The sequence below is a fragment of the Squalius cephalus genome (genome assembly GCF_949319135.1).
Source record: "Squalius cephalus genome assembly, chromosome: 15".
Lineage (NCBI taxonomy): Eukaryota > Metazoa > Chordata > Actinopteri > Cypriniformes > Leuciscidae > Squalius > Squalius cephalus.
In genome coordinates, this window is record NC_137136.1 from 20,805,709 (window position 1) to 20,820,354 (window position 14,646).

Sequence of the window (14,646 nt, forward strand, 5' to 3'; positions counted from 1 at the left end):
GAGCCGTCTCGCCCATGGTTGCATGCTGCTGCAATGCGTTTTACATTATTACAAAATTAAAGGATAATTTTTTGCTTCAGTATTCGTGGAAAAAGAGATTTTACCCTAGCGTTTTCAACGCAGTCCGCCGAGAGACCTCTCGTAAGAGAACGGAAGGTCAAAGACAATATTCTAAAGATGGCGGCGCCCTCGTTTCTCTGGTGCATTGTTGTGTTCTGTACTGTTAGGCAGTGGGCCAAGTCCGTCTATCTCGTTTAGTTTTTGATTTGACAGTTACCCAGCAGCTGGGTGATTCTATAATTGGAGATACATTTTGCATTTCAATTTTTTTTAAAAAAAAAGGTTGTCATACAGAACCATTGTTTAAGAATTAACTTGAAAACACTTTAAAGTTGATATATTCAGTGCTATACAAATACAGATAGTTTATTATTTTCTCTATTTTATCAAAATATCACCTGTTCATAGTTTTTCTCGTCAATTCTGTTACGGACGAACAAACAAATATATAGAAGTAACAGTACATCAAAAAATGATAAATCTTTTTAGTTTCATTTGTCACGTAGTCCTTTTATTCAGGCCTTTAAAACAGATATTAAATGTTATATTTATACAACTTCAAAATTAGATTCACCCCCAGGCAATAGTGGATTATCCAAAGGGTGCACTTGTTTTTTTATCAAATTACTTGAACATTACAGGGTAGAGATAAAACTATAACATATATCTTACTCTTGCACAATATAAAAATAACAATATTAAGTAGTTTGATATTTCAATGTATTATCTCATTAATATTCAAGATGAAAGACTAAAAACAGAATTGACACATCTGGCAACAGAATTGACGGGGGTAACAGAATTGACCCAAACCAACCAGAACATGCCTATAACAAGAAAATAACTGCTGAGTTATTGAGAAATACTCGACCAGATATCCCTCTGGATCTCTACATGCCGTGTCGCAACCTTGGTCGGGGGTGGAATTAATCTGAGGATGTCCTCATGTGGGTACCAATGAACATCTTCACGACCAGGCCAAAAGAATCCATTTTTTCCTATTTGGCGCATGCACTTGACCCTCACATGAGTCTCATTGACCTCCAGGATGGTACCAGGATAGATATCATGGTCATATGTGAGGACACACCATTGTCCAACCACATCCTGGCTCTCCCAGTGTATGTCTGTCTGTTGGTCTTCATCTCTCTCTTCAACAGCTCTCTCTTCTCCAACGGTTCTCTCTTCTCCAACGGTTCTCTCTTCTCCAACGGTTCTCTCTTCTCCAATGGCTCTCTCTTCTCCAACGGCTCTCTCGGTTCTCTCTTCTCCAACGGTTCTCTCTTCTCCAACGGTTCTCTCTTCTCCAACGGCTCTCTCTTCTCCAACGGTTCTCTCTTCTCCAACGGCTCTCTCTTCTCCAACGGTTCTCTCTTCTCCAACGGTTCTCTCTTCTCCAACGGTTCTCTCTTCTCCAACGGTTCTCTCTTCTCCAATGGCTCTCTCTTCTCCAACGGCTCTCTCGGTTCTCTCTTCTCCAATGGTTCTCTCTTCTCCAACGGCTCTCTCTTCTCCAACGGCTCTCTCTTCTCCAACGGCTCTCTCTTCTCCAATGGCTCTCTCTTCTCCAACGGCTCTCTCGGTTCTCTCTTCTCCAACGGTTCTCTCTTCTCCAACGGCTCTCTCTTCTCCAACGGTTCTCTCTTCTCCAACGGTTCTCTCTTCTCCAACGGTTCTCTCTTCTCCAACGGTTCTCTCTTCTCCAATGGCTCTCTCTTCTCCAACGGCTCTCTCGGTTCTCTCTTCTCCAATGGTTCTCTCTTCTCCAACGGCTCTCTCTTCTCCAACGGCTCTCTCTTCTCCAACGGTTCTCTCTTCTCCAACGGCTCTCTCTTCTCCAACGATTCTCTCTTCTCCAACGGCTCTCTCTTCTCCAATGGTTCTCTCTTCTCCAACGGTTCTCTCTTCTCCAATGGCTCTCTCTTCTCCAACGGCTCTCTCGGTTCTCTCTTCTCCAATGGTTCTCTCTTCTCCAACGGCTCTCTCTTCTCCAACGGCTCTCTCTTCTCCAACGGTTCTCTCTTCTCCAACGGCTCTCTCTTCTCCAACGATTCTCTCTTCTCCAACGGCTCTCTCTTCTCCAACGGTTCTCTCTTCTCCAACGGTTCTCTCTTCTCCAATGGCTCTCTCTTCTCCAACGGCTCTCTCGGTTCTCTCTTCTCCAATGGTTCTCTCTTCTCCAACGGTTCTCTCTTCTCCAATGGCTCTCTCTTCTCCAACGGCTCTCTCGGTTCTCTCTTCTCCAATGGCTCTCTCTTCTCCAACGGCTCTCTCGGTTCTCTCTTCTCCAATGGTTCTCTCTTCTCCAACGGTTCTCTCTTCTCCAACGGCTCTCTCTTCACCAACGGCTCTCTCTTCTCCAACGATTCTCTCTTCTCCAACGGCTCTCTCTTCTCCAACGGCTCTCTCTTCTCCAACGGTTCTCTCTTCTCCAACATCTCTCTCTTCTCCAACGGCTCTCTCGGCTCTCTCTTCTCCAACGGCTCTCTCTTCTCCAACGTCTCTCTCTTCTCCAACGGCTCTCTCTTCTCCAACAGCTCTCTCTTCTCCAACGGCTCTCTCTTCTCCAACGGCTCTCTCTTCTCCAACGGTTCTTCTCTTCTCCAACAGCTCTCTCTTGTCCAACTCTCTGCTTTCCATTTAATGTGAGAGGATCAGCAGGGAATTTGAATGTCTTTGTTTGGTGGCACTGGCACACCAACTTTTGCTGAGTGGAACAGGAGCAACTCACATCCCGGTAAATTAGCTGATATGGGAAGACCGTGACCACTTGGTGGATTTTCATGGTGAAGGGTACGACAGGAAGTGACTTTGGCATCACCTCCATTGCGATGTTAATGGCATGTTCTTCAATGTAGAACAGCTTCACTGATGATGGTGCATCCACCAATGCTAAACTCATGTGCATTGGTGTATCTCTCTTGGTGTTAAGTCTGCAACCAATCTGACTCTTCCCATTTCTTTCTTGTGCCTCCATCTCTCCCTATCCTTTTTTAAGTTCTCCTCTCTTCTCTCTGGGGTAGCATCACGTCTCGCTTGATATCTACTCTGTTTCTCCGCAGCAGAGAGTGGCATGTCTGAGGCACACATTTTTACATTATATTACATTGTATTACATTATTATTATTATATTATTGTACGGTAGCATGACAAATAATCACACATGCTTGGGTGGATGGTGCATGTGTGTGTCTGTGTGTGTGTTGAAATCCTCTGATCATGGTAGAATAACCCAATTGATCAGTGTGTCTCTGTGTGTGTGTGTGTGTGTGTGTGTGTGTGTGTGTGTGTGTGTGTGTGTGTGTGTGTGTGTGTGTGTGTGTGTGTGTGTGTGTGTGTGTGTGTGTGGCTATAAACACACATTATGCATTTTTGTGTGTGTTTGCATCATTGTGTGATTGTAACCAAGGCAGGGCAGTGTGAAAACCAAGGCATGGACATTGGTCAATTCTGTTACCATACCTTGGTAACAGAATTGACAGTAACAGAGTTGACATTTTTAGCATTTTTTACTAATAACACCACATGCTAGCATAAAGGCTAAGAGCACATGGCCTGATACTAAAGATGATTTTAAAAACTTTTAATACCTCCTTTTGTTAATATCTTTGAACTTTGCTTTCCCTATGAGATTGTTGAAACAGTTTTGACATGTTATATAAGAACTCTTGGTGCAAGTGCCTGTAAGATTACATGGCTTCAGAGAGAACAAAACACATACCTCCTAGTTCTTCAGAGTTTAATACCAAAAGGGAAGTGACATCATCTTGCGTTGCTTAGGATACTGATGCGACAGATAAGCATAATTTAAAGAGACAATAACATGTAGTAACAGAATTGACACAGGATTTATGGATTGGTATTTTTCAACAATAAAAGTTACTTTTAAACAAATTAATTTAGCATAATTTGGAAACTGTCACCAATAATAATTTATAAACAAAATAATTAAAACCCCAACCTGAAATTTGTAATTTAAAACATGTTTAATGCATATTTTACCCTTGTTTGAAAAAAGTACCACCCACTAAGGACAGTATGATATCATGACTTTCAGCATCATGAAATAGCTTTTAAAATAAAATATTTTCTAGTTTTACACTCTAACATTTTGTGACTCTTAAAAATAATTAAAATGTGTTTTTGGAGTAAAATTTTGGTAAAGCTGTTAAAAATAAATGGCTTCGGACTTCAAATGTATCTCCAATTAAAGAATCACCCAGCTGTCTGGCTCATTTTTTTTTATTTGTCTGTATGAATAATTCACAAAAAGATTACCGATTGTTTCCAACGCCATTTGGGGGGATTTGGTATTTAGTTACCAAAAAACATTTGGTAACTAAATATAATTTTATGAAGTTTAGTGACAACATGTTACAATGTTTACATTGTACAATGACTGGTAGTAGGCTATACAGTTTTTATTATTGCTTGACAAAAATTTCAAGATTTCAATTCCATTCTTGTGATTTGATTCCGATTTTGATTCAATATTGACTCATTTGGATACATGTTTATTTTAAATTTTATTTAAAAAAATAATCTCACCTAATGCTGTAAACATAGAAGGCCTAATCTGCTGGTATTATTAAAGGTTAAAAATAACAAATTAAATATAATGCAGTTTTTGTTATAATAACAATTATTTAATGGCATAAGTAAAAATATAATAAATATGTAATATAGTGCTCAGCAAAATCTCCTCTCTAGCTATTTTTTCTATTCAATTAACATGGTCTTTAAATGGCTTTCCTGAGGTAAATGTAACGTTATGTGACATAATTGTTCTCCTGCTGTTATATATTGACCTCGGTAAGTTGTACTGTATCTTTAAATAAAAAAGTAACAGATGATCGGTTCACGTGCACTTGAACTGAGGCGCTCAGGGATCTGTCACGTCACATTTACAAGCGCCAAACGTATTTTTGTCTGAATTTCGTAATAGAATTGACGGAATCTAAGAGCTGAGAATTAGTTTAATATTAAAAGTACCCCTTTGCTCCGCAATTTTTCTGTGCGTGAGAAAATGGATGTGTGGCGTGAGAGCGTGTGAAAAGTGTCAATTGCGTGAGTCTCACGCTCAATGCGTGAGAGGTCTAACGGTATGTTGCTTAGGCTAATCCAAAATAATCATTCGGTACATACACAATAAACTAAGCAAAGAGTATTCAAATACGGGATAATTAAGTTACGGCAAAAATATTTAAACGGGAAGACAGCAGGAAATAAGTCTGACTAGTAAGGGATCAATCACGGGGTAAACGGTAAACGGTATGTCCAGGTTGGTTACAGCAAGCTAACAGTTACCTAGGCTACAAGTAAGCTAGACTAATTATCAGCTAAAAAGAGTGCAAACCAAAACAAAGAAATGATTTCAAATCATCTTTATAGTGGTAGTCATGGAGTTATTTAAGACAATTATGGTTGATTGTCACGATTGATAGTGGTTGGGCTTCACCTACATAACAGAACAGGTATACTGTATGGTGGAAAAATATTTTAGTTAAAGATGGCTGTTTTTGAGTTATTAACAAAATTATTTGTGGTCAGAACTGCAGTAGTCTTGGCAAGCTCGTTTAAGATGGTTAGCATCTTAATACAAATGTCAAGATGAAAAGTGTGATTTAAAATGAGTAATGTGTGCTTTCTGTGTTTATTTATCTGAATATAATTCAGTTGTTTATCTAACTCACAGACACGGACAGGACAACATCATATCTCTCCACACCCAAATGACTACAGAGGTGATCGTTGACAATCATCACATCAACAGCAGCATGATGGAGCAGGTCAAGATCACGGAGTTGCTTAGTATCCACATCACAGATGACCCATCTTGATCTATCGACACCAACAACTGAACCTGGCCAAGAAAGTCCAAAAACCTCTGCACTTCCTCCCACAGTTGAGGAAGGCTCATCTCCCAAAAATCCATCCTCTTAACTTTCTATAGGGGAATCATAGAGAGCCTCTTCCTTCCACCCCCACCCTCCAATAACCTAAGGGCAGCTGATTGACTCTTGCACAAATACACTGGTAGTTTACACTATGATGCTGCTACATTGGTTTATTTTGAAATTTGCTATGGACATTTGACCCCACTTACACACAAATTGCACTGCCTTTTGCTGCTTGTCATGTCATCCACTTACACAATAACACTATATTAATTAGGGATGAGTCACGATTTTCGAATATTCGATTAGCTGATTTTATTATAGAATAGGATGTGCGGGATGATTGTCTTTAAAAAATCCCCATGTTTTAGTTGTGGTTATAAGTTGCATTCCTAAATTCACATAAAATTTTTATACATTTAATAAATATATTCTTAATATTTGTTGTTTTTGTTTCTATGTTTGAGCTTATTTATCTCAATATTAATAACAGTCTGGTTAATTTTGAGTCTTGAATTGTAAACTCTCAAGGGTTGGATTTTTAAATATATATTGGTTGTGTCAATTCAGAATGACTTCTGAGCAGCTACCTTTTTATTTTGGGTATGTCATGTATGCATCACTTGCCAAAATTGGGGCTGACTAGTAAGGGGTTAAACTTATATAAATTAAACGTATGTTTAAGTTTTTTAACTTATATTTAAGCATCACACCGCTCCGCTTTATTCATATGCTCTCATTTTATTAATACAAATAATTTAGTAGCCTATCCTTGCCTTGTTTTTGAATGAATAAATCAAATAGTGTAAAATACATTTCAGAGAATTTTTTTCTCAATCTTTTCCACTGGCCAAATAGTATTTTTAATTGATTTCTATTTTTAATGGAAACAGATAGACCTTGTTGTGCATTATTTGCACGAAACCATTTTCTCAGACAATCTGCTATTATCATAAGCAATTAGTTCAAACATTAAAACACAGCATGCCAGAGGAGAAGTGTTCAAAAGCATTGCATCTACAACAAATATTTATATTTATTGAATATAAAAATGTTGTAACTTCTCAGTAATTATTTCATGTAGTTAAAGTGTTTAACACCATTAATGAGAATGGCATATTTAATCTAAATGTTTATATCAGAGGTAAAACATGTATTATTTTATTTATTTAAACCGTTATTGTGAACATGCACTGTATTTATGATTAGGACTTTACAGAGATTTACGGTTTTACTTCATCTGCCGTTAGACAAGCTATGCGTCAGTTTCACTATATGGCCCAGCTTTCTGGTCACTGTCTATGGTTATGCTAAGCACGGGCGTAATTTCCTATGGGGACAGGGGGGACATGTCCCCCCCACTTTTCAAAATCCCGTTTGTGTCCCCCCCACTTTGTGTCCCCCCCACTTTCAATTTCAATTTCAATTTTTTTTTTTTTTTTTTTTTTTTTTTTCGCACACCGTCATTGCCACGGAGGAGCAGGACAAAGAAAGCTCGTGCCGATGTGAGCTGTCGCGTCCAGGAACGTCGCGTCCACACTCTAAAAATAGCTCAATGAAAGTTCTAATGAGCAGGGAGCGCTCCTGACGCGTACGCACACGACGCACAGACAGCGCGCCAGAATCAAACAATAACACACACATGTAAGTTATGCCAAAATGCCCGTTTTGTCGAGTATCCTCACAAGAACATTCTTAAATGAGTTAAATAAAATCTTAAATGAAAGTCAAGAGTAAATGAGAAAATCAAATGCGTGAGATCCTGTCAGCGGCAGATCTTAAAGGGACAGCAGCCACTAATTCTCTGTCAGTAAAGTTAACCAAAGAACAAAGGGAACAGAGAAAATCATTGTATGAAAAACTTGTAGCTTTAATAAGGATTAATCTATATGTAATTTATAATTTATGCAGTGCGGACTACTATTTGATAACAGGTACGAAATATACAGAAATTGAATAAGGTTAAGACAGGAAAGGCTCATACAGGGCCGGATTAACCATTAGGGCAAGCCTATAATTTCTATTATTTAAAATTACTTTTAACATTTAAAAACAGACGTTTTCAAATTCCAAAGCTTGCAGAAGGTTCCTAATGGCAATACTGACTTACAGGTAGCCTTGAGTAAATTAACTTGTCTAAGAAAATTATTCATAAAACGTATAAATATCAGTTGAGTTGAGCCTATGTTTACTTTCGTCACTGACACAGACGGAAATGAAAAGACTATCAGTCAAAGTTCAGCTTTAGGAGGGGAAGAAATAGTCCAGGATAAGAAGACTGAGAGAATAAGAAATATGAAGATGAGGAGAGAGCAGGTATTGACAAATAATCTAATGACAAGGTTTTAAATAGCCTATTTCTTATAATTTTTTGGCCTTCAAAAGTCCTAAATTGCACATATGTAGGTCAGAGAAATCCAAATTTTCTCGGGGGAGCATACCCCCGAACCCCCCTAACTATGGGGGGGCCTTGAGTCTTGATGCCCAGGGCACAGGAAATTCTTAATCCAGCCCTGGGTAAATATGACATTTATTATGGGTTTAAGTGAAGATTGTTTAAAGTTCACTTAAATTAAAAGTTATATTTTTGAAGCCTAATAAATGTTTTGGGGGAAAAAATAATTTTCATCGAGACATCGGTAGCTATATTAATATCAGTGATACAGGCCTTCATTCATAAAAAGATGCTATTAAACAATTAGCCTAGGCTATTTAAATACTGTATTTATGTTGTTTCTACATTACAGTGGGAATTGAGTCTCACTTTATTTAAATTTTATTTACACAAAACATTAATAGTGAACATTTTTGACTTTATAAAATGATTCTCTCATGTCTTGGCAATCGGCCCCTGTTAAACAATAAAAAAGTAAGACATATTTTTGTTATACTTAGTACCCTACTATTCTTTTTGGCAGAATTTATAAATCAACTTAATTATTTTCAAAATTATTATTATTAATTATTTTGTATCACCATAGTCCCCAAATGTATGTAAATGCAGGAAATGGGATTCAAATCGAAAAAATGTTCCCCCATTTTGTGTCCCCCCCACTTCTCAAACCAAAGTTACACCCTTGATGCTAAGAGATAATTTGCCAAAATCTGATAGGTTCACCTGCATTCACTCCACCCTTTGCGTCCTGGATAGTTTCTTCTCATTGGCTAATTTCTCTGGAGCCCATCCTCGTTCGATTACGTCAGCCAATGGATGTTCGTGATGTCATATGAGCTTTTGCTTACACGCCCCAACAGATCATGCGCAAAGCATTTCGGTACTTGAAGTTTAAAAATTAAAACTTTAAACCGAAACAAATGTACAGAAAAACTACAATATGTGGTACGCCTTCGATCTTATGGGCCGTCTTTACTTTGCATTCGGCATGTGAAATAAAAGCACACAGATATGTGTGTGTGTCAGTAACTTAGTCTGGGCAAGGACAGATTCCCAATGTTGGTAAGTCAAAGTAAACCTCTTACATGATAAAAGTGTACAGTGAATGAGTAAATCTTAAATACTATCTGAATAATGTTCATATTGCTCTTAGCGAAGCTAGCAAAGTTTATGCGATCATGTTTACATCTGAGAGTTGAATTGCTTATGTTATGTTTATCGTGCTATGTAATTTCCTTGCTGTTATTTCATAAAATTGGTATACGGTAATTAATTTGGCAATGTTACATAAAAGCAAGCAAGCAAACTCAGGCTTTTACTTCGGATTAAACCCAACGCATGAACAATAAGCTGTCTGTAGGTTTTTATTTTTGTTAGTATGTATTTTAAATTTAGGACAATATATTATTTTCATTGTTTCCAAATCATACAGTAATCATGTTGTCAAATGTTTGCCTAATTTTTGTATTTATGTCTATATCATTTGTACATTTGTGTACTGTATTTGTGTGCTCCATCACTTCAGGGTGACAGCAGGTGCAGTAAAGGTGTCCAGCAGAAAGGAAAGATGTTGTCGGATGCTCAGCTGTTTGATGGGGAATTTGAAAATCTGGTGTCTGAACTTACAGAGCAGGACTTCACTGATCCAGTTCTCACCGATGCCCTCAACAGACTCAGAGAGGTAAAGTAGACGCTCACAACCAGTACTGAAGAAACATGGGCAAGACTAAGAGATAAAAGATGACAGGCTGCACTGATTATCTAATGGGAAATGTTATTTAAGAAGTATACTATATGACATCAGCAACCAAATGTCAATGTCATGGTGTTGGTACATAGACATAAAGAACATGCCAATGTTCAAAAGAACAAATTATGCTAGAGTTGAGACACATGGAGACTTGCTCACAAAGCATTTGGAATTTAAAACTCCAGAACAGATCTGAAACAATTCTGAATCAACTCTGCACAGAATCTATTGTATTATTTGTCAGTTTTGTGAAATGTGTCATTTTTCTCTAGGTGCTTCGGTACAATGCCCCTGGAGGCAAGAGAAACCGAGGCTTGTCTGTGATTGGTTCTTTACGGGAGTTAGTTTCTCCCTCTGAACTGCCACCTGATGAAGCTCACAGAGCCCTTTTGGTTGGATGGTGCATTGAACTAGTATGTAAAATTGAAACTATAAATTGCAATTGTGGAAAAAATTAAAACTACACTGTTACACCTAATTTTTTATGTTGATTCTTTGCAAAAAACACTTTGTTCTTTCAAAATGATATGTGCTCATTAATGTGTAATTACTTCTACCAACTAATCAAGTATTCTCATAAGCGTAGAATCTGCCATTTAGAATACATACGAGCGAGTCGTAATCCTAAAATCCTACACAGTGTAGCTTTAAGAAAAAAGATAATAGTGCAGTGCAAAACTTTTTGATTTCTTCACAGCTTCAGGCATTTTTCTTGGTGGCTGATGACATCATGGATGCATCCATGACAAGAAGGGGTCAACCCTGTTGGTATAAGAAGGTAACTGATTAATGCTCATTTCATTTTTTTTTTCAAACACAAGAATATTAATAATTTTTATCATGATTATTCAATTTTTACTGTTAAAGGCACTGTTCACCCCAAAAAGTGTCATCATTCCAAACTTGCATGACTTTATTTCTTCTGTGGAACACAAAAGAAGATATTTTGAAAAATGTTGGTAACCAAACAGTTTTGGTTCCCATTGACTTCCACTGTACAGTCAAAAATGGAACACACACCTTTTGGTTATCAACATACTATTCCACAGAAGACTGAAAGTCATACAAGTTTAGAACGACATGAGGGTGAGTAAATGATGACAGAATTTTCATTTTTGGGGGATCTATTCCTTTAATAAAAATAAAAATCAGTATTATTGTGTCTGATTTAAAGAAAAATTGGTATGGATCGTGGGATTGACAATTCATAGTTGTTTAAGAGGAATAAGTATTATATTTGTACGTTTATTATGTTATATTATATAACAGTAGTGTATATCAGTATTACTGTGCTAATTGTGCTCTTTGAATTTGGCAGGAAGGTATTGGTCTGGATGCCATTAATGACGCTTTTCTCCTGGAGGGGGCGATCTACCGCCTTCTTCGCAGACATTGCAGAGGACAGCGCTACTATGTCCATCTGCTTGAGCTTTTTACTGAGGTAACACACACAAAAGGTTTATTAGTCTGCTATAACACATGTACGCACATTTTAACTTATCATACAAAGGTACACAAAACTGTTAAGCTGTTTCTATCACATTAGCTGCATATTGTTTAATAGATAAAGGCATAGTTGTGAATCTTTTTTTCCTTACAGACCTCACATTAGCTGCATATTGTTTAATAGATAAAGGCATAGTTGTGAATCTTTTTTTCCTTACAGACCTCTTTCCAGACAGAGCTAGGTCAAACTCTAGATCTGATGACTGCACCTCCACACAAAATTGACCTTGATCGCTTCACCATGGAGAGGTGAGAAGTTGAGCTAGACTTTTTAAACTTAGGGCACAGACAATTTAAAGGGGACCTATTATGCAAAATTCACTTTTGCATGCTGTTTGGACATAAATGTGTGTTGGCAGTGTTGACAGTCACTGACGTTTTACATTTACATTTTTACATTTAGCTGACGCTTTAATCCAAACCGACTTACAATTGCTATACATGTCAGAGGTCGCACGCCTCTGGAGCAACTAGGGGTTAAGTGTCTTGCTCAGGGACACATTGGACACAGTGGATTCGAACCCGGGTCTCTCACACCAAAGGCATGTGTCTTATCCACTGCGCCATCACCACCCTACGCTTTAACGGGCCCTAATCGAGTTGTACACATCCACCATTGCTGCACTGACGAGAATGTCTTCCAAACGTTGTAGGTGTTGTGTGGCTGGATGTATTAGCCCACATAGCTCTCTCTATTTACTCCCGAAATCTGAGGCAGCCGCTGAAGACGAGGTGGAATTATTTTGTTTTCAAAGAAAATGCTCCCTCAACTCTACCGAAATTCGTTTATGTACTTGCGCACTTCTTATACTGTGTTTACTCAGCTCTTACATTGATTTTCTGGAGTAAAAATGACGCTTCATCTTTTATGTGATGTACAATAAACTTTATTAAACTCATCAGTATATGTTTGATCATCATTCGGACCTGGTCCGAAACAGCAGACTTGTAGGCTAATAATAGTGGATACATACAAGCAGATGACAAATACGTTATAAATGTAATTAAACTAAACTATACCTGTTCCATCTCCATACAGCACTCTGACTCTGTAGGCATTATTGTTCGACTCCGGGTCGAAATGAACACTGTTACTGAGAGTTTCTGATATTATCATAATTCCGTGAGATGAGATTGTTCTGACACTGAGCGCGAGCTCGTGAGGCTCTGCCCCCCGGGGCCGGGCAGCAGCAGCTTGTTTGCATTTAAAGGGCACACACTAAAACTGCGTTTTTCTGGTCACCAAAAAGTGACAATTTAAACATGCTGTAAAAAATAATCTGTTGGGTATTTTGAGCTAAAACTTCACATACACACTCTGGGGACATCAGAGACTTATTTTACATCTTGTGAAAAGGGGCATAATAGGTCCCCTTTAAATACTTGCTTGCTGATTTATTTATAGCTTATTATTTGCCAATTGCCTATCCGTGACTGATTTACAATATATTTGCCTCAGGTACAAAGCCATTGTGAAATACAAGACTGCATTCTACTCGTTTTATCTCCCTGTGGCTGCAGCCATGTACATGGTGAGTTATGCATACATGTGTTCTGTGTATATTTTGTGAAAAGAAGTATTTTTGTGATAATTTTTTTTAATTGATTACAGGCAGGGATTGAGAATGAGACTGAACACAACAATGCTAAAACAATTTTACTTGAGATGGGAGAGTTCTTTCAGATACAGGTATACAGTATTAGTATAAAGCAACACTTTTGAAGCCTAGTATCCTCAATCAGATCTGGTTGCAATATCTCAAAGCATTCATAACATGTTTGTCAATGACAGGATGACTACCTGGATTGCTATGGTGATCCTGCAGTGACTGGAAAGATCGGCACAGATATACAGGACAACAAATGCAGCTGGCTGGTGGTGACTGCACTGGGCATCATGACACCTGAACAAAGGGCAGAACTAGAGGTGAGAAAGTGTGGGGCTGCTGAATGACAAACAAATATAATGAATGCAAAAATTGAACACATTAATGTGGGAGAGTTAACGGTTTTCTGACTTGTCTTCTTTCTCTCAGGCATGTTATGGGCGTAGTGATGCAGAAAGTGTTGAAAGGGTCAAGGCTTTGTATGATACTCTGGAAATGCCTATCCGATACCATCAACATGAGGAGGAGAGCTATCACCGCCTTCAAAAACTCATCCAACTTCATGCCAAGAATCTGCCTCATGCTGTTTTTCTTAATTTTGCCAAGAAAATATATAAGAGGAACAAATGAGGGTGTGGTTCAGGGAAGTGGTGGGTCTTGAACAATGGAGTTGAGTATTTTAGGCACACAGACTTCAGGGTCAAATAAATATGCAGTGAGGGATTTTACTGGAATATGAAAATGGTAGATTTTAACTGCACTTTAAATATACTGTCAATAATTTAGAAGCATTTAAAAAAAAGTCTGATTATGTTGCATCATTATTTGTTTTTCCTCTTTTATTCTTGCATCAAAAATGCAATCGGGTGATTCAGAGATCAGGCATTGTACTACAAATAGTACATCTGTCAGTGTTTAAATTGAGGTACATATATAAACCATATATTTTCATCAGCTTTTGCATTGTATTATTGTCAACATGTTTGGAAGAGTAAAGAAGGAAATAAAATAAAAATAAGTAAATGGTTAAATATATTATTTTATTTTTTTGTAAGTATGAGAACCAACCCAGTGGACAGATGCACATATTCCATAAAATATTTTATTTAATAATAAGAAAATACCCTAGAGAAAATATCTTTCCAAGCAGAACACAATGGCACTTCAGGGCAGTTTACTTCGGAATTCTAGCTTTTTTGTTGGTTTGTTTTAGTGAAACCTGTCACATTAACGATTGTACTGTACATTTATTATAGACTACCAGAATGTCTGTCAAGTGTCCAGTCAGGTGATCATTAATCACCAATATTGCTGTAAATGTAGAATACAGAAAAACAGAAATGTGCAAATAAACAAATCTGAGAAACGTTTTTTACTATGCATTTCTCTTTGTGAGGTGTTTGAATGAGTGTGTGCAAGAGAAGCGTCGAG

General features: G+C 37.7%; 1 protein-coding gene across 2 annotated transcripts; it reads left to right on the forward strand.

Annotated features, from left to right (window-relative positions):
- The first annotated feature begins 9,307 nt into the window (after positions 1 to 9,307).
- fdps (farnesyl diphosphate synthase (farnesyl pyrophosphate synthetase, dimethylallyltranstransferase, geranyltranstransferase)) lies at positions 9,308 to 14,592 on the forward strand. Of its 2 annotated transcripts, none has more exons than XM_079895033.1 (10): positions 9,308 to 9,414; positions 9,878 to 10,033; positions 10,375 to 10,515; positions 10,800 to 10,880; positions 11,421 to 11,543; positions 11,769 to 11,857; positions 13,068 to 13,140; positions 13,221 to 13,298; positions 13,401 to 13,535; positions 13,645 to 14,592. In XM_079895033.1, the coding sequence occupies exons 1-10, from the start codon at positions 9,409 to 9,411 to the stop codon at positions 13,843 to 13,845; spliced, it is 1,083 nt and encodes a 360-aa protein (XP_079751159.1). In that variant the 5' UTR covers positions 9,308 to 9,408; the 3' UTR covers positions 13,846 to 14,592. The 2 variants fall into 2 exon arrangements, with proteins under 2 accessions (XP_079751159.1, XP_079751160.1); XM_079895034.1 differs by having other exon boundaries at positions 9,390 to 9,410; positions 9,877 to 10,033; positions 13,645 to 14,586.
- Positions 14,593 to 14,646: the final 54 nt, after the last annotated feature.

Coding starts and splice junctions, on each gene's coding strand:
- fdps (XM_079895033.1), top strand. Junction 11,544..11,768: donor TGCTTGAGCTTTTTACTGAG/GTAACACACACA, acceptor TTTTCCTTACAG/ACCTCTTTCCAGACAGAGCT. Junction 11,858..13,067: donor GATCGCTTCACCATGGAGAG/GTGAGAAGTTGA, acceptor TATTTGCCTCAG/GTACAAAGCCATTGTGAAAT.